Genomic DNA, 19,078 nt, shown 5'->3' with positions numbered 1-19,078 from the left:
CCCAGGACACTGCTGTGTGCGGGGGGGGGGGCTGTGATGGGGCTGAGGTGCAGCCCCCCCAAACCCGCTGTGAGCCGGGGGTGCCGGGGCCCCGCATCGCCTCCAGCAGCCCCGCACCAAGCCGGGAGCCCCAGGCCCCCGCTGGTTTTATTGCCACAGGCAGCAGGAGGCAGCAGCTCCCATCCTAAAGTGCGAACCAGGAGGCACGGGGGTGAGGTGGGGGGCAGCCGGGCCCCCCCCCAGCACCCGGCTCCTTCTGCAGCCCCCCCCAAGGCACAGTGTGAGGGGTTTGGGGCAGGATCAGTGCTGGAGGGGGGCCCAGGGACCTGCCCAGCTCACACACGCAGCATCCCAGTGCCAAAACCGCACCCCCCCCAGCAGAGGGGGGCTCAGCACCCCCACCCTGAGCAGTCAGCACCCCAAATCCCACGGCCAAAAGCTCCCTGAGAGCCGGGGGACGGCCCCAGAGCCACCCCCGGTAGCGCCGCGTCCTGCACGGCACGGGGATGGGGACGCAGCCAGCAGCCATGGCGGTGACACCCCAGCACCCCGCAATGTCCCGAGGGGGGGTCCCCACGCCTAGCCCACCCTGAGCAGTGGGTACACCACGAAGTAGCCGACAGTGGAGCCCGCGAGCACCCCGAGGAAGACCCAGGCGTTGTAGGACATGACGGCCAGCATCAGCGCGTAGCCCAGCACCACCTGCACCACGTGCAGCAGCGTCTGGGCCACGTGGAACTGGAACCACCTGCGGTGGGAGAAGCAAAAGCCCCGTCAGCGAGGGGAAAATGTGGGTGTCAGCCCCCCCCAGGGCACCGGGACTGACCTGTGGGAGGTTTGTAGGGCACGGGGAGGGAGCTGGGCACGGGGCTGGGGTCAGTGAGAGGCTGGCGTTAGGAGCAGCCTCAGGCATGGCTGGGATTAAAGGTAAGGTGAAAAACCCAGATTTTGACTTAAAAGGGTCGTGTTGGGAAGGAAACACCCCGGACAGCCTTGTTTGGGCCTGCACCAGCTGAGCAGCGCCTGTCCCCACCCCAAAAGGACCCCGGGGGCTGCAGGCACTGGATGCAGCCGAAAGCACCGGGGGCACATCCCTGGGTACCCCACGGGGCTGGGACACCCCAGGGCTGGCTCCTGCGGCCACATCACCCCTGGCAGCCCCTTCGCAGCCCTTCCTTCACCCTGTCCCCACCTCCCAGCCACCCCCGAGCACCAGGCAGGGCCCAACCCTGCCCGGGCCGTACCTGCCCTGCGTGGCCCCGTGGCCGCCGTCCCCCTCCTCAGGCTCCAGCAGCTCCTCGTGGCTCAGGCTGGGGGGCACGGCCAGCAGCGCCCGGTGCAGCACCCTGGCCTTGCCCATCTTCACCACCTCGTACAGCACCGACAGCAGCGCGACCACCAGCACGGAGAGCGCCAGCCCTGCCCCAGAAGCAGACCCCGACAAGTCAGCAGCTGGTTTTTCTTTTCCTTTTTTTTTTTTCCTTTTTTTTTTTTTTTTTTTTTCCCTGAAAAGAGCAGCTCGCCCTCAGCTGAACAAATATTTTTCAATGGGGAAAAAGATAAAAAAAAAAAACTTGCCAGCTGCTCGCAGGAGGAAGGTTTGTTCATCTGTCGCTTCGCAGGACCGGACCTGCGGGGCTGGGGCCACCCCAAAGCCCCACAGAGTGCAGCAAAACCCCACTGTTAAGTGCTGGGTGTGGGGGGGCCGTGCCCTCCTCCAGCTCCCAGCCCACCAGCAGGTATCACTGCTAGCATTATTTAGAAGTAAATGCCAGAAATGCAAAAATCCCGGGTGGTTTTTGTGCCCTGCGCCCCTTTCCCCAGCTGGCGAGCACGGCCAGCAGCAGACAGACAGACGGACGGGGCTGGCAGCCTACCTGTGGGGGTGTGCACGCTCCAGAAGTCAAACAGCAGCACCACCGTGTCCGAGAAGAAGAAAGTCATCTGCAAGAGAGGCCGAGGACAGGGGTTAGGGGGTGACGGAGCCGCCTGCACCACGGCAAACACGGCCCCGTGACTTCTGCAGGGCTGTGCACCCAGCACCCCACAGCCCTCCCAGGCCCCTTCCTGCTCACAGCCCTTCCCGGAATCAAAGCAAGAGGTGAGGTGTGTGCGGCTCCGCTTTCTTCTTTGCAGCTTTGCTGCTTTGAGCTGCAGCCTTCAAAGGCTGCAGGTCCCTGGTGGCCCTGCCCCTCCTGCGCCCGGCACAGCCCCCGGTGAGGTGCCGGGCAGGCACGCGGTGCAGTTTTTGTCCAGTTCCCGAAATGGAAAGAGGAACTCAACATCCCAGCCACGCAGAGCGGGCTCGGCACGTACCTCTGCCTTCTTGCAGGGCAGCTTTTTCCTTCCAGCCCGTGTCTGGGCTGGCGAGAGAAATCCTGAGCTAACCCTTGTGGTGGGGAGCCGGCGGCCCAAAGCTCCAGCAACCCGCACGCTGCCGGGGCTTGAGGAGCAGGAGGAGGCAGACAGGGGCTGCGGGTGCCGTCTGGAGCCTAAAGCGAAACTGGCTGGCGGCTGCAGCCCAGCCCGGGAACCCTCTGCTTTCCTGCACCTCCCACGGGATTTTTCTTTTTTTTTCCAGCCAAAGCCCCGAGGCTGCTGCGGTTCCGGCTGCCGGGGGCTGCCCAGGACCCACCCAGGACCACGACTGCTTTGTGGGGAGGGCTTGAGGCAGGCAGCGAAGCCGCCCGGTGCTGGCATGGCCAGCCCTGATGAGCCTTTAACCGGTGAGCACCCGACCGAGAGCTTCACCACGTCGGAACAGGAGGAGAAAGCCTTGCCCGCAGCTCTTCCCCACTGAAACCGCCCGGAGCTGAGGGCACGGCTGCCAATTCCTGGGCCTTTGCCACAAAAACCTGCGCTGGGTTTTCCTCCTGCCCTCGGCAGAGCTCCCCGGGTCCCAGCAGCTGGGACCCCCCAGCCCAGGTCTGTCCCCCCCAGTGCTCCCTGTGCCCAGGGCGAGCGGTGCCCGCGCCGCTCTCAGGCTCTAATTACACACTGTGGCCACTCGTTACCAAAGCACATTAGGACGTATAATTGGCTTACGCTTTTAAGCCTCCTTTGGCAACGGATTTATGATAATTAGCCTTTAAATGAAACTATTTCTCCTTTGCATGCTTCAACCCTCAGTCTGCAGGGCCGGGCACGGCGGCGGTAACGTTACTGTGGGGACGTGGGTGACTTGCAGAAGGTCCCCGCACTGCTCCTGGTCCCAGGGCACTCAGCCTGGGCAGCTTCTGCCCCATGCCCTCGGGTACCCAGTATGTCTGGGAGGCCAAAACGATGCTCCTGGGGCCAATGGCACCCTGCCCCCCTCCCCCATTTAAAAGGATAGGTTTAGATTAGATACAAGGAAGGAATTCTTCACTCGGAGGGTGGTGAGGCCCAGGCCCAGGCTGCCCAGAGAAGCTGGGGGTGCCCCATCCTGGAGGCGTTTAAGGTGAGGTTGGAGGGGCTCTGAGCTCTAAGGTCCCTTCCAAACCCTTCTGTGATGCTGTGGCTCCATCCTACAGGACCCCACAGCATGACCCCTACACAGACAGCAGCCACGCTGACTGTGCTGTCAAAGGCTGAGGGTAAATCCCCAAATCCTCGCTGTGGGGTGACATGCCAGCAGGGATTCTGGTCCGAGGGGCTTGGTCCTGCCCCCCCTTACTGGCAGTGACCCCCCAGGAGCTGTGTGGGCAGCACCCAGCACCCCCTCTGTACCTTGCCTGGCTTCACGCACCCCAGCAGGGTGGCTGGGCACCACCCCACGCTGCAGCTCCTCACGTGCAGGGCACAGCCGTGTCGGGGCTTCACCCCTGGGGCTCCTCTTGTGAAAAACTCAGCGCTGCCTCGGCACTGGGACACCCTGCGTTGGGGTGCGAGGAGCAGGCAGGCAGCGCACCCCATGGGCGGCTCCCCGGGGCCGCTGCTGCTCGCAGTCCCTGTCCCAAGCCCGGCCAAATCACGGGACAAAAACAGGAACCGCGGCACAGGCTTTGCAGGAAGATGCCAAGGGAAATGAATCAGCCTCTGCACGGCCCCTGGGAACGAGATCCGACAGCAGAGGTTTAAAGGAGGCTGCTCCAGGGGGACCCCGGCCCCAAAAGAAGGGGGGTCCCCAGAGAAGAAAGGGGTCTCCAGGAAAGAAGGGGGCCGGCGAACAGCGTGCCCAGGGCTGGGGTGGCAGGGCCGGGGGGTGCCCGCACCCACCCGCACAGCAGCGGGACGGGAGGGCTGGGGGCTGCCCCCACCCGTGGGTGCCAAGCGGGCACAGCCGGGCTGCCCCCCGCGCACTGCGCGCTCGGCACGGGCACGGCACGGCTGGGCACGGCTCGGCTCGGCACGGCGGCAGCCTCACCTGCATGGTGGCGGAGCAGAGCGGAGCCCGTCCCGTCCCGGTTCAGCCCCTCTCGTCCCGGTTCAGCCCCGTCCCGTCCCGTCCCGTCCCGTCCCGGCTCTGCTGAGCCCGGCGCGGCTCCGTGACGCGCAGCGCGGAGCGCCCCGGGAGTTGTAGTGCCGAGCCCAGCCGTGCCATACCCAGCCGTGCCGTGCCACCGAGTGTGTTTTTCCTTACGGGCAGAGCTGGCACTGCATTTTTCCGGCTGCATTTGCTGCTTGAAATAATGATAACAACACTAAAAGCCTCCCCTCTCCTCCGTGCTGCTGCTTAAAATCCTGCCTCCGCAGCTCCCCGCAGCAGCCACCAGCTGGGTGTGGGCAGCTGGAAAGCCTCTGGGCTGGGGCAGCAGCGAGGTGAGGGGTGGGAGGTGGGTGCAGTTCCCCCTCAAACCCGCAGCTGCTGAGCAAACAAACAAACCGACCGCCCCCCCTGCCTCGGAGGGGAGAAACTGGACTTGGCTCACAGCTGCTTGTTCTTCCTTCATTTATTGCCAAGCTGGCCAGAAGCTCTGGCTGGGGTTTTCCAGGCAGGGTGGGTGCACCCAGCACCCAGCACCCTGTCACAGCCCAGCTCGGATCCAGCCTCCTCCCGGGCTGCCCAGGGCTGTGGTGCCGGCGTGCCCCCGCTCTACTTTCCTACCCCTGCCTTGCACAGGAGATTTCTTCTTTTTGCTGCAGGGTTTGACCTCCCCCTGCCATGACACCCCCATGCGCTCCTGTGCCCAGCCCTGGGTGGGCAAAGCGTGGCAGCAGCCCTCAGGTAGCAGCAGGGACAGGGCCAGGAGCAGCAGAAAAGGGGCACCAGGCCAGGAGCACGCAGCAGGACGGGGACCACGGGGCTCCAACCCCTGCTGCCGTGCCTTATGGTGCCCATCACTGTGTGAGCCGCAGCCCCAAAACACAGCTGGGGCACGAGGAGACGAGGCTCTGAGCATTTATGTCTCTCCCCAGCGAAGAGCTGCCCGTTGCTCTCCCCTTTTCCCACCCTGGTAGCATTTTTGCCTTTTGTTTTTCCTTTCCTGCTGTCATGATTACACGATTCTCATACATATATATATAATATATATATAATTTATAGAGCAATGACTTTTGTAAACAGTATTCTTCTACTTCAGAAGGAAGTGTAGTCCGTGGCACACTGCAGCTACAGAACCACCTCCACCCGCATCCCCCCCGGGCCGGGTCGGGGATGGGGAGGAGGCTCTGGTGCCGCGTGCGTGTCCCCGGTCTCAGCTGAAGCAGACTGGTCCCACTGTGAATCCGAACTGGTGCGAGGCATCGCCGTTGTGAAACACGGCCAGGTCCCGCAGGGGCAGCAGGGAGAGCTCCTCGGTGGTGAACTGGAAGATGGTGTCGGTGATGGAGGACTCGTTGTCCAGCTGAAAGGAGGGCGGGCGGCGCTGAGACCACGTCCCCCTGCCACAAACCACCCCATTCTCCCAGCCCGGGGCAGCTTCCCGGGGATGCTCTCCCATCCCAGCCCACCAAGCCCAGCCAGGAGCTCTGCTCCGAGCCCTGGGCACGCAATGCACACAGATTCTGGTGCTTCTTCCAGCCTCGAGCCCCCTGCTCACCAGGCAGCCCTGCAGGGTGGCTGTGTAGCTCTGCTCCCGGGAGTCCGCCAGGAAGAGGATTTCCTTCTCGGGCTGGGGCTGGCCCCGTTCTGGGGCTGGGCTGCAGGAGTAGGAGACCTTCTGTGCGGCCAGGCGGCTGTGCAGCCTCAGGAAGCGCAGCTGCACCGTGCTGGCGCCCACGTACTCCAGCTGCAGATGCAACGAGAGAGAGGGAGGGGTGCTGGGGGCTGCTTGCAGGGTCCGTGTCCCCCACCATGCCCCAAAGATAGGGCAGGAGGCAGCCCTACAAAGGCACAGCTCTGAATTTCCTTGCTGAGGGAGAAGGTGATGCTTTTTGCCACGCACAGGCAGCAGGACCCTGTGCCCAGGCATCCAGGAGCTGGCAGGGCCCCAGGGAAGGGCTTCATGTCCATACAGCCAGACACTCACCAGGAAGCCCCCAGGCAGGGCGCTGAACCACTCGAAGGTGTCCTTGGAGGTGTAGGTGCTCAGCCAGGCCTTGATGGGGACCTGTGGGGATCGGGGACCACGTCCCGGTGTCCCAGCAGGGGTTGGTGGCACCGCCAGGTTGAAGACCCGGCCGTGCCAGCCCACGCAGGCTGAGGGTGTCCTGTGGGGCCGTACCTGGTTGTGGACGGGGGCTATGCAGGTCTCGCCCCCCGCCGTGAAGTTGCAGAAGGCCAGCAGGGCGTCCTGGGGGCTGCCCTGGTTGGGGTCGATGTAGTAGTGCCCTGCGGGGATGCAGAGCGGGGCTGGAGGCACAGGGAGGGCAGCACACGGCTGCCACCCCTTCCCCAGCTGCACACCCACACTCTGGGGATGTGCTGTGTGCCTTCCCCTCCTTGCACCCACCCGCACCCTGCACACAATGCCCACGACCACCTTGACACCCACACAGCCCCCCAAAACCCTGGGGCTGGACCTGGTGCAGGAGGACATCCTGCATGGAGGAGCTGAGGATGCCCATAAACCCCGCTGAGCTCATCCCCCCATCCTCATCCCCCCTAACGGCAGTTGTAGAGGGAATCCTGGCCCCATGGCCCTGGCCTAAAGGGCTGTCCGGTGCCGGGGGACAATGCAGGGTGTCCCCTGTACCGTCGGGCAAGCTGGGGTGGGCCAGCAGCAGCTCCTTGCAGGTGGCCGCGGGGTTGTCCTTGGTGCCGTCGGGGTGCTCCACCAGTGCTCTCAGCTCGCGGCTCAGGGCCTCCAGCAGAGCCCGCGCCGCGGTGCGGTTCAGGTGGTCGGAGGGGTGGAGGAGGTGCTGGAAATCACGGGGACAGAGCCCAGCTCCCGTTGGCCCCCCTGGCATTTTGGCCAGGAGCACGGCCAAGTGCTGGGGGGCGTGGTGTGGGGGAACAAGGACCAAGCCTGGCTGGGTGCAGGAGGGATTGACCCATCTGCGTGCTCTGCTCTTTGTGCAGAGGGACGTGAGGCATTGTCACTGTCCCTTTGTCCCCAGCAGGCAGCAGCCACCAGAGCCAGGAGCCCCCCAGCCCCACGCAGCCCCACTCACCCGCAGCTCCTCCTTGGACAGCGTCAGCGCGGGGCCGCTGGGGCCGGGGGGGCCGGCGGGACCCTGGGTGACAGTGACAGCGGTGACACGGGAAGCCCCTGCCACCCTCGCAGCTCCTCCGCCTGCACCAGCACTGCCCGTCCCCGTGGCACCAGCCACCACTTCGGGTCCCTGAGGGACGTCGGTGGCTTTGCTTACCGGTGGTCCCGGCTTGCCCCTGGGTCCCGGCTGGCCTGGAGAACCTTTCAGCCCCTGCCCGAGGATGAGGAGGAAGAGGAAGGAAAGGCGAGGTGCTGAGCTGCTGCCTCACGTCCCCACAGTGGGCACGGGGCTGTCCCGCACCCCCAGGACGAGGACAGGAGGGGACAGCCCCGCAGCAGGGCTCACCCCGTGCCCGCTGCCCCCGCACTCACTTTTTGTCCCGACAAGCCCTGGAAGAGAAAAGCAAGGGGGTGCCTCAGGGGGAGGCTGCTGGCCCTGCAGACCCCCATGTGCTGGGGGGCGAAGGACTTACCGGCTTCCCGGGGAGCCCAGGGAGCCCCCGTGGGCCGGGGGGACCAGCGTCACCCTACGGAGGGACACAGGGATGTCACACACAGCCCTGACGGGGCATCTCCCAGCCCTGCTCCCTTATTACCAGCCCCTTCCCCAGGTTGCTTTTTGCTGGTGTATTTTGCACAAAAAGGGGAAGAATCCACCCCAAACCCCTGCCCTGTCCCCCCCCACCCCGCGGGTACCTGCAGTCCCTTGGGTCCCGGCCTCCCGGGGACGCCGTGGGGTCCTTGCTTGCCCTAGGAGACGTGGAGGGGAGTGACACGGGGTGGGACACAGCGGGGTGACACGGGGGGGAGAGAGGCACGAGCCCTCCACGCACCTTGAAGCCCTCGTCCCCTTGCTGCCCCAGGTCACCCCTGCTGCCCTTCTCGCCCTAGGAGAGTGAGGGAGAGAGTTGGTGGCCAGGAGGGGGGTGGAAGTGGCCAGGGACACCACCAAGGGGGGGACCCTGCCCCAGAGACCCCGCTCTGGTCACTCCTGTGGCTGTATTTGATGGGGTGGGCACAGGGGGTGCTGCCCGGGGGCAAGGGGGTGTCTGCCTGGCCACATCTCCCCGGGGCAAACAGCTCCTGGCCTCCAGCAAGCCGGGCAGGTGGCTGGGGATGGGAAATTCCCAGGGCCAGCCACCTGAGAAACTTCCGGGGAAAAAAAAAAATATAATAAATAAATAAATCAATAACCCTTTTGGTCTGTTAGCGGAGCGTTTCCATCCTCTGCTCAGCCGCCAAGGCAAGGCTGGGAGTACTTTACCCCAGAGTAAAATATTGTCCTAGGAAGGCTCGAGGAAATGCTTGGAAAAACTCAATACGAGGAAAAACTCAAGGAAAATAAAAAAAAAAATCTGCGTGTGCTGAAGTCCTGTGGGAAGAAACCCCCCCGAGCACACCCTGGCAGCCCCTTGCAGCCTCAGCGAACGCCCTGGCCTGCAGCTTCTGCCACTGCTGGTTCAGCCTGCAATTAATTTAAAGCCTCATTTATCGCTGCCTTTCTCTTCCCGAAGGCTGTGAGCAGCCACCCGCCCCCAGGGCCTGCTTGTCGCTCGTATTTATGGCCTGGAGGCTGACGGATGGGGCGTGAGGACAGGGCCGCCTGCACCAAGGACGCTGCAGGCCTGGGCTTCGGGGAGCGGGGAGGGGGTGCAGGGATCCAGCCTCGTGCCAGCCTGTGCCCGGGGCCCCAGCCCCATAAACGTCACCTACCTTGGGTCCTTTCGGTCCTGGGTCTCCTCTGATGCCCTTCAGCCCCGGGATGCCCTAAAAGAGACGAAGCGACACCGCTGGCCCTGCCTGTGGCTGAGGAGGGGACTCAGGAGCCACGAGGGCTGCGAGAATTTGGGGTGTTTTTAGGGACCTCGAAGCATTCCTCAGCTTTCATTTTCCCTTTTGGCAATCCCTCCTCGCCTTCCCTAACCCCTGCTATAAACACAGATCAGGTCCCCTGGCTGGCTGCAGAACATCCTGCCTTTGTTTTCCTTTCGGTGCCATTTCCGAAGCTGTTTTATTATTATCGTTACCATTTAACTGGAGAAAAAGCAACTCCCAACAGTCAGAAAATAAACTTGGCCTTTTTTTTTTTTTGCCTAACACTGAGCTGGGAGGGGAAGGCAGGATGAGAGCTGTGCAGCACCTGGAAGCCCCACTCTTCTTAAGGCCCCTGCTCTGGTCATGGGGGGCACCCACAGGGTGCAGATGGGGAGCAGGGGGCACCCCAAACCTCGCTGCTTGGTCCCAGTACTCACGTAGGGTCCTTGTGGGCCCTGGGGCCCCGCCAGCCCCTCGTCACCTGGGTGGCCCTGCAATGCAGAAGCGAGAAACCCTCTGCTGGGGCAGGACGGGACTGGGAGGGACTGGGGGGGACACAGAGGCCTGGCCATGTGCCACGGTGTCCCTCTATCAGCCCAGCCCTTGGGTACAGCCAAAGGATCCCAGAGTCAGAGACACCCGAAGCACCCTTGGCCATGTACCTTGTGTCCGCGGGGGCCCCTCGGGGGCCGGTGTCCTGCCTTGCCTCGCTTGCCCTGGGGACAGGAGACAAGACTCAGAGCACAGTAAATTCATCGACCCCACCGCCCGCGTCCCCCTCCCCATCAGCCCAGCTCTCCGCGAGGACGAGCACGCCCTTACCCTCCTGCCAGCTTCTCCAGGGACCCCTTCTTGCCCCTCACGCCCCACATCGCCCTGGGGAGAGAAGAGAGGAGACGTTTTGGTCACCAGCACTGGGACATCTGAGCCTGGGGCGATGCTGAGCAAGGGAGTCCCTCCTGGTGCTGATTTCTCCCCAGGGACCATGGCTTGGACCCCCCCGCTCTGCACCTCCCCCATGCAGGACGCTGCTGGCAGTACCTTTTCTCCTTTGCGACCTTTCTGCCCTTGGGGACCGACTTGTCCTGGAGAGCCCTAAAATCCCAAAGGAGAAAGCAACCCCCTGTTAGGGTGCTGGGATGTCCCCACCCCGCTCTCACCCACACCGTGCACAGGAGCAGGGTTTGAGCTGAAGCCTCTTTGGGGCAGTGTTTTGGCAGGAGCAGGAGCACCCGTGTGGGTTTTGCTGCATCTCCAGGAAATCCCAGCTCAGCTGCCCGCACCGGAGAAGCACCAGCACGGCCACCCCAGCCCCTCACCGTGCGCCCTGGTTTTCCCGGTGTGCCCGGCTCCCCTTTTGCACCCATCAGGCCCTAAGGAAAAATGAAATAAATCAACCCAGCTCCAAAAGACGGCATTCGGGAGGTAATCCCCAGCTCCTCGGGCAGCCTGGTGAGGTCCAGGCTGCAGGAGCAGGGCAGCCACTCACCTCGGCACCGCTCGACCCCGGGGCTCCGGCATTGCCTGGTGTCCCCAGGGCGCCCTGGGTTCATTGGGAGACAAAGCAGGGACCAGCATCAGCTCTGGGATCAGGGGCAGGGCTCCTGTTGCTCCCCGAGGGACCCCGCTGCCACCTCCGCCTTTCCACCCCATGCCTGTGTCCCCACGGAGCCCACACCTCACCTGCCGGCCCGGCTTCCCCGGTGCGCCCACCGCTCCTCTGGCTCCTCGGTGCCCGGCGTAGCCCTTGAACCCGGGGCCACCCGGCTGCCCGCGGGCACCCACCGAGCCCTGCAGGACACACGTGCTGAGGGCACAGCCGTGCCCGGGCAGCTCAGTGCTCGAGGACAGGGCTGCAGGCAAGGCACAGCACAGAGCAGCATCCCCAGCGCTGCGCACCGCAGGGCCATGGCCGTAACCGCGCCGTTTGCCTCCCGCCCAACCCCTGGCAAGCCCCACAGGTTTGCTTGGTGAAAGCCAGAAGAAAGGAAGCCAAAAATGAACCCGCCCTGCTTCGGGCAGGCTCTGGGAGCCAGGGATTAAATGCACGGCGGCCACAGCAAATTTTGATGATTTATTTAATAGCCCTATTAAGATGCCTTTAATGAGCTGTGGTTGTAGAGGAACCAAGGAGATGACAACTCATTCCTGGGTGACTGCAGAGCCACCCAGGGCAGGGCAGGGTCCCCGCGTGCCCCCAGGCTCCTGCCCCCAGCAGCAAGCAGCCCAAATTCCCCAGGGCTGCCTGCTGGTGCCTTTATTCCCATTCCACGCTGCACCTTTGGAGGGTTTGGCACGGAGGCAGGCCGGTACTCACCGTGGGGCCAGGCTGCCCGCGGTCTCCCTTCGCTCCTTCATCTCCTGAGGGTCCCTGCGGTGATGTTGGGGGGTCAGCACAAACCCGGCCCCACCACGTGCTTCGTGCTCGGGCCCTTTGCAGGCATTTGGAGCATCCCCTCCCACCCTCAGCCAGCCGAGGGGTGCGTGACAGTGCCTGGTGGCACCTGGGTGCCACAGGGTTGTCGATGTGCTGAGATGTCAGGGGTGGGCCTTGCACAAGGCATCAGCACCCCTAAATGCTAAGCTGGTTTTTGGGGTGGGGGCACAGTCCCCCTGCTGGGACTCTGAGCCTCATTTCTGACCCCCCCCAGCAGTTATGGGGCAACAACTCCTTTGGCTTCAGCCTGTGCTGGAAATGGCAGAACCCTCGTGAAGCCTCGGAGAGCTCCCAGCTCCACAAGCCCAGGACAGCAGTACCTCCAACCCAGCAGCACCGGTGGGGCCATCCCTGCCTCGGGGTCCTGGGTCTCCCTGGGGAAGAAAGGGAAACGCTCCCAGCTCTGTTCCTGGCAAGCTTCTGGCCTTGGAGAGCTCAGCTCGAGGTGCCAGGGTCTGACCCATGTCCCCCGAGCGTCCCCCACCAGCCAGGGAAAGCAGTGCTTGGGCAGAGCCCAGAATGAGACGGGCAGGAGCATTGCCCTCCTTACCTTCGCTCCCTCGAGACCTTGGGGCCCTGGAGGACCTCGCAGACCTGTGCCGCCCTGTTTGGGGGTCAAGAAAAAACCGGAGCTGACAAGCTTCAGCCCTGCCCGATGCTCCTGGTCACAAACGTGTCCCCCACCCCCATCAGCAATCATCCTGAAGGGGGACAGGGACACGAGGTGACTTACCGACCGCCCTCGGGCTCCTGCAGGCCCTGCAGCGCCGGTGACACCGACCTGGCCCTGGGACAGAGAGGGGGACACACTCAGCGGCAGGAGCTCGGCTGAGTGCAGCATGAAACGGGCACACGGCTGCTTCCTTCAGGCCGGCAGCCCCACGGGGACAAGAAGCTGTCCCAGAGGCACTGGTGGCTCCTCCCTGGCACTACGGGCACACGGGGAGAGCAGCACCCACAGGCACCAGCGGCTGGAGAAAAAAGAGGCGCGAGGCCGGACCAGTGCTCCCAACACGCAGGGACTGGGCAGAACTCTGGGTAGCTCGGGCTCCTCGTGGCTCTGGGGTCCCGAAAGCTTTCAGAGACTGAAATCCACCTCTGAGAAAGTCATGCAAAGGCAAAGCCCGTGCAGGTGGGCTGATCTCACAGGGCCAGATGAAACCCTGCACACCAAGCTGTGTTTTTCTGCCCAGAGGCTCACACGCAGGGAGCTGCTCCTGCCCCGGCCCGGCGCACACCCTTTTGTGCCACCAGGACCCAATTTGGGTGTCACGCCCATGAGACACAAAACTCCCAAATTAACATTTGCCAATTCTTAGCGTTTTCTGTAGCTCCTGGTGCCTGAGGTCTCCTGCTGGGGGCAAGCCCTGTTCCTGAGCACCCCACACCCAGCTGGGGCAAGCGCTGGAGCCCCACGGCACTGGAGCACTCCCTCGCTGTACTTGCCAGCAAACCTTCCTGGCCCTTCTCCCCTCTGGGGCCTTTGTGTCCGATTTCCCCCGTAGCAGCTCCTGGTCCTGGCACTCCAGGAAGGCCCCGAGGGCCAGCATCCCCCTGCTCCGAGATGGAAATGGCGGCGTCACAGCGAGGAGGAGGAAGGAGAAGCAATTAAACGAGTGTCCCCACGAGGACACGTCCCCCAGGCACCCATCAGGTCCCAGGGACTCCCCCTTCCTGCACCCATCCCACTGGGACGAGGCGGGGGCAGAGCACGCTGCGGGTGGCAGCACAGGAGCCGCGCTCCCCACCTTGTGTCCCCGCGCTCCCGGCTCTCCCGGCTCTCCTGCCTCACCGACATCGCCCTGCCGGGGGGAGAAGCACCATCAGCACCTGAAGCAGCGCCCGTGCCCCAGCCCTGTCCCGGCACACACCTCCTTGCCCTGCTCCCCGGGCCCCCCCGGTGGTCCCGCTGGCCCCTCGTCCCCTCGCTCCCCACGGCCACCTCTGACGCCCAGAGCTCCGCGGGGTCCTGCTTCTCCCTGGAACGGATGAAGGCCCCCAGGGTTATTGTCAGCCACCATCTCCAGCTGGCCCTGCCCACCCCTTCTCACCATGCAGCCCCCTCCTCACCCCCGGTTTTCCTTGCACCGGGTGCCAAAGGTTCATGAGGGCCCTGGTTCCCCCTCCCACGCCCAGGCACGAGCACGCTGGGGCCATGGGAACTGACTGACCTGCTGCCCCTTGGGCCCCGGCTGCCCCTCGGCTCCTGGTGGTCCCGGTGGTCCCTGAGGAGGAAGCACACGGCCAGACCCTGGCACACCTCATCCCCACTGAGCTCCAGGGCTGGGGATGTTCTCCTGTCTCCACTGCCCCCCACTTTCCTTCACCCCACGTCGCACAAAGCCCTGGCCCCACTAGCAGGGACGCAGCCTCAGCCTCGGGCTCTAGCTGAGGGTTGCCCCGAGGCGGGCAGGGTGTGGGGTGTCCCCGCCACCTACCTGCTCACCATCCAGCCCGCTGACACCGCCGTCCCCCAGATCTCCCAGGGCACCCTGCCAGGGGGCACAGGGATGTGAGGACAGGCAGCTGTGGTGTGCTCACCAGGCTCGTCTCCCACCTTGCATCCGTCCCCATCCCGCTGGGACGAGCGCATTTGGGTTGCAGCCCAGGAGAGGGAGCACCCCTTGTGCCAGCAGAGCCAGCCCAGAGGGGTAGCTCCAGACCCCCAGGGCTGGCAGGGGGAACCAGGCATCCTCCTGCTCCCGTACCTGCTCTCCTCTCATCCCTGAAGGCCCCTCGGGTCCTCTTGGTCCTTCCCGACCCTGCAAACGAAGAAGCCACGTTGGTGACAAGGCACAGCGTTAACCCAGGGGGTCCCTGCAGCTCCTGAGCTCGGGTGCTGGGGGGGCTGAGGACACAGCAGCCCACGTCCTCACTGTCACCAAGCTCCTTGTACCAGCCTCCCTCCTCCTCCCCTCTGCGTGGAGAAGGAAGCCCTGGTCCTGCTGGAAAAAGGCAAGGCTGCAGCAGGAGCCGTGCTGCACCCCGCAGCAGCCAGGTTGGCACTTACCGGGTACCCGGGGGGGCCAGCAGCCCCCGGCATGCCGGCTGCTCCTGCTTCCCCAGCCAAACCAGGCTTCCCGGGGACACCGTCCAGCCCCCGCATGCCAGGAGCTCCCTGCAGGGTCACAAGGATGTTAGAGCACCCCGAGGTGTAGCCCACGGGCAGCCCCTTTCCCCCCGGGAGAGCGCTGAGATGGGGGAGACCCACACATGAAGGCACCCCAGGTCTCTGCGGGTGCAGGAGGGCACAGCCTGCAGCCCCAGCCCGCGAGCTGCAGCTCTCCCACTCACCGGCAGCCCTGGAAGCCCCCGAGGACCCGGCTCTCCTGCTCTTCCCTGCAACACAAGGGCTGTGAGCAGCAAGGGAACCCCAGCAGGCTGCAGCTGAGACCTGCCTGGGTCACCCCAGGGATGAAACCCAGCAGGCAGCGAGCAGGACCAGGGTCCTGCATCTCCCCCCTGAAAGCAGATGGGTGTGGGATCCACATCCCTAACACTACAGGCAGTGCGTGGTGTGCAGGGTGTATGCTGCAGGGTACTGCAGAGCATTACGTGGCTGTATTGCAGGGCACGTGTTGCAGGGTTTTCCATGGTGCATGCTGCAGGGCATCGTAGGGCAAATATTACAGGCTATGATTACAGGGCACATGCTGCAGGGTGTTCAGTGGCACACATTGCAGAAAGTTGTAGGGCATCTCATGGTGTGTGTTGCAGGGCACTCCATGGTGTGTGCTGCAGCGTGCTCCCTGGCATGTTGCAGGGCATCGCGTGGCCGCAGGGGCCAGCAAGCCCAGAGCATCCCCGCTCCCCCCCTGGGATCCAGCCCTACCTGGGAGCCGGGAGCACCTCGTGGCCCGGGGGGGCCTGGCAGGGCCTGGGGGAGGACAGAGACATCAGAGCCTTGCGCCCAGCCCTGACCACGGCCTCACAGCTCCCCTCTCCCCACGTAGCCCCTGATGCCAGAGGCAAGGATTTCCCTTGCTCTGTGTCCAGCCCAGCAGAGCTGATCTGCTTGGTGCTGCCTCAGGGGGAGGGGGAATTTGGAGCCACCCAGAGGTGTGGCAAACAGCCCTCACCTTGGGACCGGCTTTTCCAGGGAATCCCGGCGGGCCTCGGGCTCCCGTTTCACCCTGTTGGGAAGAAAAAAGAACAAAACCACACACCAAAACCCCAAACCCTAACCCTTCTTTTCTGTCACGTCTTTCAACGCAGTAACTCCCCGAGGGACAAAATCTAGCAGCCTGCCATCTCGTAAAGAGGCTGAGGAGCTGACGTGTGGGGAGAGCTGTGGGGTCGGGTCCTGCCACCCTCCTCCTGCCCAGCACCAGCCATCGGGGTTGGTGCTGCCATTTCCCAGCCCTACCTTGTCTCCCCTGCGCCCCGGCCTCCCGCGGTCACCGGCTGGTCCCGGGTAGCCCTGGGGGAGAGGATGGCGTTAGGAGGCAGCTGGGGGTCTGGGATTTGGGTGGAGGTGCTGGTGGTGCTCAGGGACCACATGCAGGCAGGAGCTGCCCCGCTTGGCTTTGCCTCAGGTTCTCCTCATCCAAAAGCGTTCCGATGCCACCTTGCACGGAAAGGTCTGGTGGCCACGGGGTTTTCCCTCTCCCAGCAGCACCAAACCTTGCTCCTCACACCCACCCCGGACCCCACACCTTCCCTGGGGGTCTGGGGAGAGGAGCTGTGCTCCAGTGAGCCCCCCGGCGCTGAGCACGGCCAGGCAGCAGCCGCAGCACTTACATACATGCCGACAGGTCCCTGCGGCCCCTCCGCGCCAGGCTTCCCAGGCAGACCCTGCCGGGAGAGACAGGAGCTTTCACCACCCTGCTCGCGTGCTGGCAGTGCTGGGGGGCTGGGCTGGGCAGACCCCATGGGTGGGAGCAGATTGTCCACCTGGGAATGCATCCCAGGGGTGTGCATCCTGCTTTTGCCCCACTTCCAGGCTGTCAGCCTGCTCTGAGCAACGCGTGTGTCCCTCCGAGTGTCCCTGCTGGGGACTTGGGTCTGAACTTTATGCCCAGCCGTGGTGGGAGCAGCTCAGATGCCCCAGCACCATGTTCCCATCCTTGGTGTCCACCCCCAGGGCTCAGCAATCACCCAAACCCTCCCCATATCAGCCGAGAGTCGCTCAGGGCTGTTCATCACCCCTGGGTGCCCCAACCAGCCCCCCGGACACCCACACCCCCATGGGCACTCACCTTTGGGCCCAGGGAACCCGGCTCTCCATCAGGTCCAGGTTTTCCTTGGGGGCCCTTTATATTTAAGGGAAATGTTCAGGGAGGAGGGGGTTGCAATCAGACAAGCCCCACCGAGGCAGTGCTGGTGCTCCTGTGCTCCGTGGTGTCGGGGGCAAACCCTGCCTGTCCTGGCAGCTCCCACCAGCACCGCAGGGCTGTCACCATGCAGGGTGACAAAAACAGAGGGGTTTTGCTTTTGGGGTGCCCACCAAACCCGGGTGAATGTCCTCCCAGGGGGCTCGTCCAGCTGCAGGAGCTGCTCTGGCTGCCGGCAGGGTGCTGGTGTCCACCCCAGCCACATGGGCAAGGACAGGGGGTTGTTCTCCGTCACCCTGCACCTCCAACTCCCACCCAGGGAGGTGGCGATGGAGCAAGCGCTTTGGTCCCCTCTGGTCACCAGGACCATGCCCCCCAGGTGGGGAGGGGGTTCCACGGGCTGCCCTTCCCCACAAAGACCACCTCTGGCTGGGGAAAGCTGCAGAGTCCTCCGAGTCCTCCAGGCAGACTGAATCTCTGGGGAGATTATCCTGCTCTTCCCTGTCTGCAGCTGTTTCTGCTGCTGAGGACTTTTTTTTTTTTTTAATGCTTTTTAGCACAAAAAGATTCAGACCCCACAGATAATCTGATCCCTTGCTGGTTCCCCAGCAGCAGCACCAGCCCTCCCTGGACACCCTGCTGGCTTTCCACCACTCTTTTCCATGCCGGTTTTCCTTACCATCGGTCCAGGAGGTCCCGCATGCCCTCTGCCCCCCTGCACACCAGCAAAGCCCTGGAAGGAAGGGCAGAAGATGAGCTCTGGGTGAAGGGAGAGAAGCACGGGGGTGGCAGACAAGGGGCTGGGAGGAGAGCAGAGACAGAAACACCCCGGGTGGAGAGGAGCCCCCCTGGGAGCATGGGGGCATGAAGCAGCCCCAAGCAGCGCACAGCCCCCGCACAGCAGTGCCCATGCAGACACCTAGACTGTGCTGTGCAATGACAACAACAAAGTCAGAGGCGCTTCTCTGTCACCCAGACCAAAACATTTCCCCTATTTTGTTGTCAGTGAAATGCCAGCTTCCCCCCTCCCCCCCCCCCCTTTTTTTTTTTTTTTTTTTTAATTTTCAGAGTAAAAATAAGGAAGTATTTGAATTTTTGCAGATGGGACGACTTGCCACTGGTGACAAGAAACATGAATTTTGCAATAGCCACTTCTTAAATGCACCCCCTGTTCGCTCTTCCTTGCTTTTTGAGGGCACAGCCCCCCCAAGGGCAGAGAGAAGAGAGCAGAGGGGAGAATGGATGGACAGAAACGATGCAGACAGACGTGCAGCTCTACTCACCGGGGGTCCCATCCTGCCCGGGCTGCCCACGGCTCCTGAGGGACCCTGCAGGATAAGGCAGGCGATGGTGAGGATTGGGAGGCAGAGGCAGCCATCCCATCCCATCCCATCCCATCCCATCCCATCCCATCCCTCACTATGTACAGGGTTGTAAAGCCCCCACGAGTAAAATCCTGAGCCAACTCATTCCCACAAACACAGTGAGGAGTTTCCCCATCTCCTTGAGCCCCACAGTGGTCGGTGTCTGGTACCAACGGCCCCATGGTGCTGTGTGGGGTCAGCACTAGGGTCAGCCTGGCTATGGATGGGTTTGAAAGAGTCCCCCCTGCTCCAACTCGCCAAAGGCACCATGACATGCAGCCTTCACCTGCGGCCCCAGCCCTCATACACTGCGCCAGCCTCACAGATAAGCAGCAATAGGACCAGAGGGAACGGCCTCAAGTTGTGCGGGGGGAGGCTCAGGTTGGAAATGAGGAGACATTTCTGCTCAGAAAGAGCAGTCAGACATTGGGACGGGTTGCCCAGGGAGGTGGTGGGGTCACCATCCCTGGGGGTGTTCAAGGAGAGGTTGGACGTGGTGCTTGGGGACAGGGTTTAGAGGTGACATTGGTGGTAGGGGGATGGTTGGACCAGATGATCTTGGAGGGCTTTTCCAACCCAGCTGATTCTGTGATATAATATACAGTACAGAATGGGAACCTGTGTACCAGGCTTTCCTTCTGCGCCTTCTGCTCCTGGCATGCCTCGCGAGCCCTG

The 19,078-nt window shown here is 63.4% G+C and overlaps 2 protein-coding genes across 4 annotated transcripts in view; both read right to left on the bottom strand.

The window, feature by feature from the left end:
- Positions 1–102: 102 nt before the first annotated feature.
- Positions 103–4,395, bottom strand: SLC31A2 (solute carrier family 31 member 2). 3 transcript variants are annotated; one of them, XM_082775829.1, is made up of 4 exons: positions 4,346–4,395; positions 1,878–1,944; positions 1,245–1,419; positions 103–748 (listed from the first exon to the last, which is right to left on the bottom strand). In XM_082775829.1, the coding sequence occupies exons 1-4, from the start codon at positions 4,349–4,351 to the stop codon at positions 580–582; spliced, it is 417 nt and encodes a 138-aa protein (XP_082631955.1). In that variant the 5' UTR covers positions 4,352–4,395; the 3' UTR covers positions 103–579. The 3 variants fall into 3 exon arrangements, with proteins under 3 accessions (XP_082631955.1, XP_082631957.1, XP_082631956.1); XM_082775831.1 differs by lacking the exon at positions 4,346–4,395 and adding an exon at positions 2,317–2,475; XM_082775830.1 differs by lacking the exon at positions 4,346–4,395 and adding an exon at positions 2,076–2,155.
- Positions 4,396–5,441: 1,046 nt separating this feature from the next.
- LOC309885451 (uncharacterized protein) overlaps positions 5,442–19,078 on the bottom strand; it is a gene marked incomplete at its 5' end in the record, with an annotated part of 72,670 nt that continues 59,033 nt past the window's right edge. The window contains 39 exons of the mRNA XM_082775363.1: positions 5,442–5,765; positions 5,961–6,149; positions 6,390–6,470; positions 6,585–6,691; positions 7,056–7,221; positions 7,474–7,536; positions 7,672–7,725; positions 7,887–7,904; positions 7,988–8,041; positions 8,211–8,264; positions 8,348–8,401; positions 9,228–9,281; positions 9,767–9,820; positions 9,992–10,045; positions 10,152–10,205; positions 10,371–10,424; positions 10,649–10,702; positions 10,819–10,872; positions 11,013–11,120; positions 11,647–11,700; positions 12,087–12,140; positions 12,317–12,370; positions 12,500–12,553; positions 13,213–13,320; positions 13,515–13,568; positions 13,638–13,745; positions 13,938–13,991; positions 14,205–14,258; positions 14,475–14,528; positions 14,777–14,884; positions 15,061–15,105; positions 15,599–15,643; positions 15,846–15,899; positions 16,133–16,186; positions 16,507–16,560; positions 16,965–17,018; positions 17,719–17,772; positions 18,323–18,367; positions 19,022–19,075. Coding sequence (XP_082631489.1) covers positions 5,616–5,765; positions 5,961–6,149; positions 6,390–6,470; positions 6,585–6,691; positions 7,056–7,221; positions 7,474–7,536; positions 7,672–7,725; positions 7,887–7,904; positions 7,988–8,041; positions 8,211–8,264; positions 8,348–8,401; positions 9,228–9,281; positions 9,767–9,820; positions 9,992–10,045; positions 10,152–10,205; positions 10,371–10,424; positions 10,649–10,702; positions 10,819–10,872; positions 11,013–11,120; positions 11,647–11,700; positions 12,087–12,140; positions 12,317–12,370; positions 12,500–12,553; positions 13,213–13,320; positions 13,515–13,568; positions 13,638–13,745; positions 13,938–13,991; positions 14,205–14,258; positions 14,475–14,528; positions 14,777–14,884; positions 15,061–15,105; positions 15,599–15,643; positions 15,846–15,899; positions 16,133–16,186; positions 16,507–16,560; positions 16,965–17,018; positions 17,719–17,772; positions 18,323–18,367; positions 19,022–19,075 — 2,691 coding nt within the window. The 3' untranslated portion in view covers positions 5,442–5,615. The remainder of the gene's footprint in view (positions 5,766–5,960; positions 6,150–6,389; positions 6,471–6,584; positions 6,692–7,055; positions 7,222–7,473; positions 7,537–7,671; positions 7,726–7,886; positions 7,905–7,987; positions 8,042–8,210; positions 8,265–8,347; positions 8,402–9,227; positions 9,282–9,766; positions 9,821–9,991; positions 10,046–10,151; positions 10,206–10,370; positions 10,425–10,648; positions 10,703–10,818; positions 10,873–11,012; positions 11,121–11,646; positions 11,701–12,086; positions 12,141–12,316; positions 12,371–12,499; positions 12,554–13,212; positions 13,321–13,514; positions 13,569–13,637; positions 13,746–13,937; positions 13,992–14,204; positions 14,259–14,474; positions 14,529–14,776; positions 14,885–15,060; positions 15,106–15,598; positions 15,644–15,845; positions 15,900–16,132; positions 16,187–16,506; positions 16,561–16,964; positions 17,019–17,718; positions 17,773–18,322; positions 18,368–19,021; positions 19,076–19,078) is intronic.

Source organism: Aythya marila (genome assembly GCF_965140915.1).
Source record: "Aythya marila genome assembly, chromosome: 19".
NCBI classification, from domain to species: Eukaryota; Metazoa; Chordata; class Aves; order Anseriformes; family Anatidae; genus Aythya; species Aythya marila.
The sequence above is the reverse complement of the archived record's forward strand: the minus strand, read 5'-3'. Positions and strand labels throughout refer to the sequence as shown.

What these genes read in the sequence shown, in the direction of transcription:
- SLC31A2 (XM_082775829.1), bottom strand. An exon ending in GAGCGTGCACACCCCCACAG is followed by an intron (nt 1,420 to 1,877) that starts GTAGGCTGCCAG and finishes CTTCTGGGGCAG; the next exon opens with GGCTGGCGCTCTCCGTGCTG. An exon ending in CACGGGGCCACGCAGGGCAG is followed by an intron (nt 749 to 1,244) that starts GTACGGCCCGGG and finishes CTCCCACCGCAG; the next exon opens with GTGGTTCCAGTTCCACGTGG.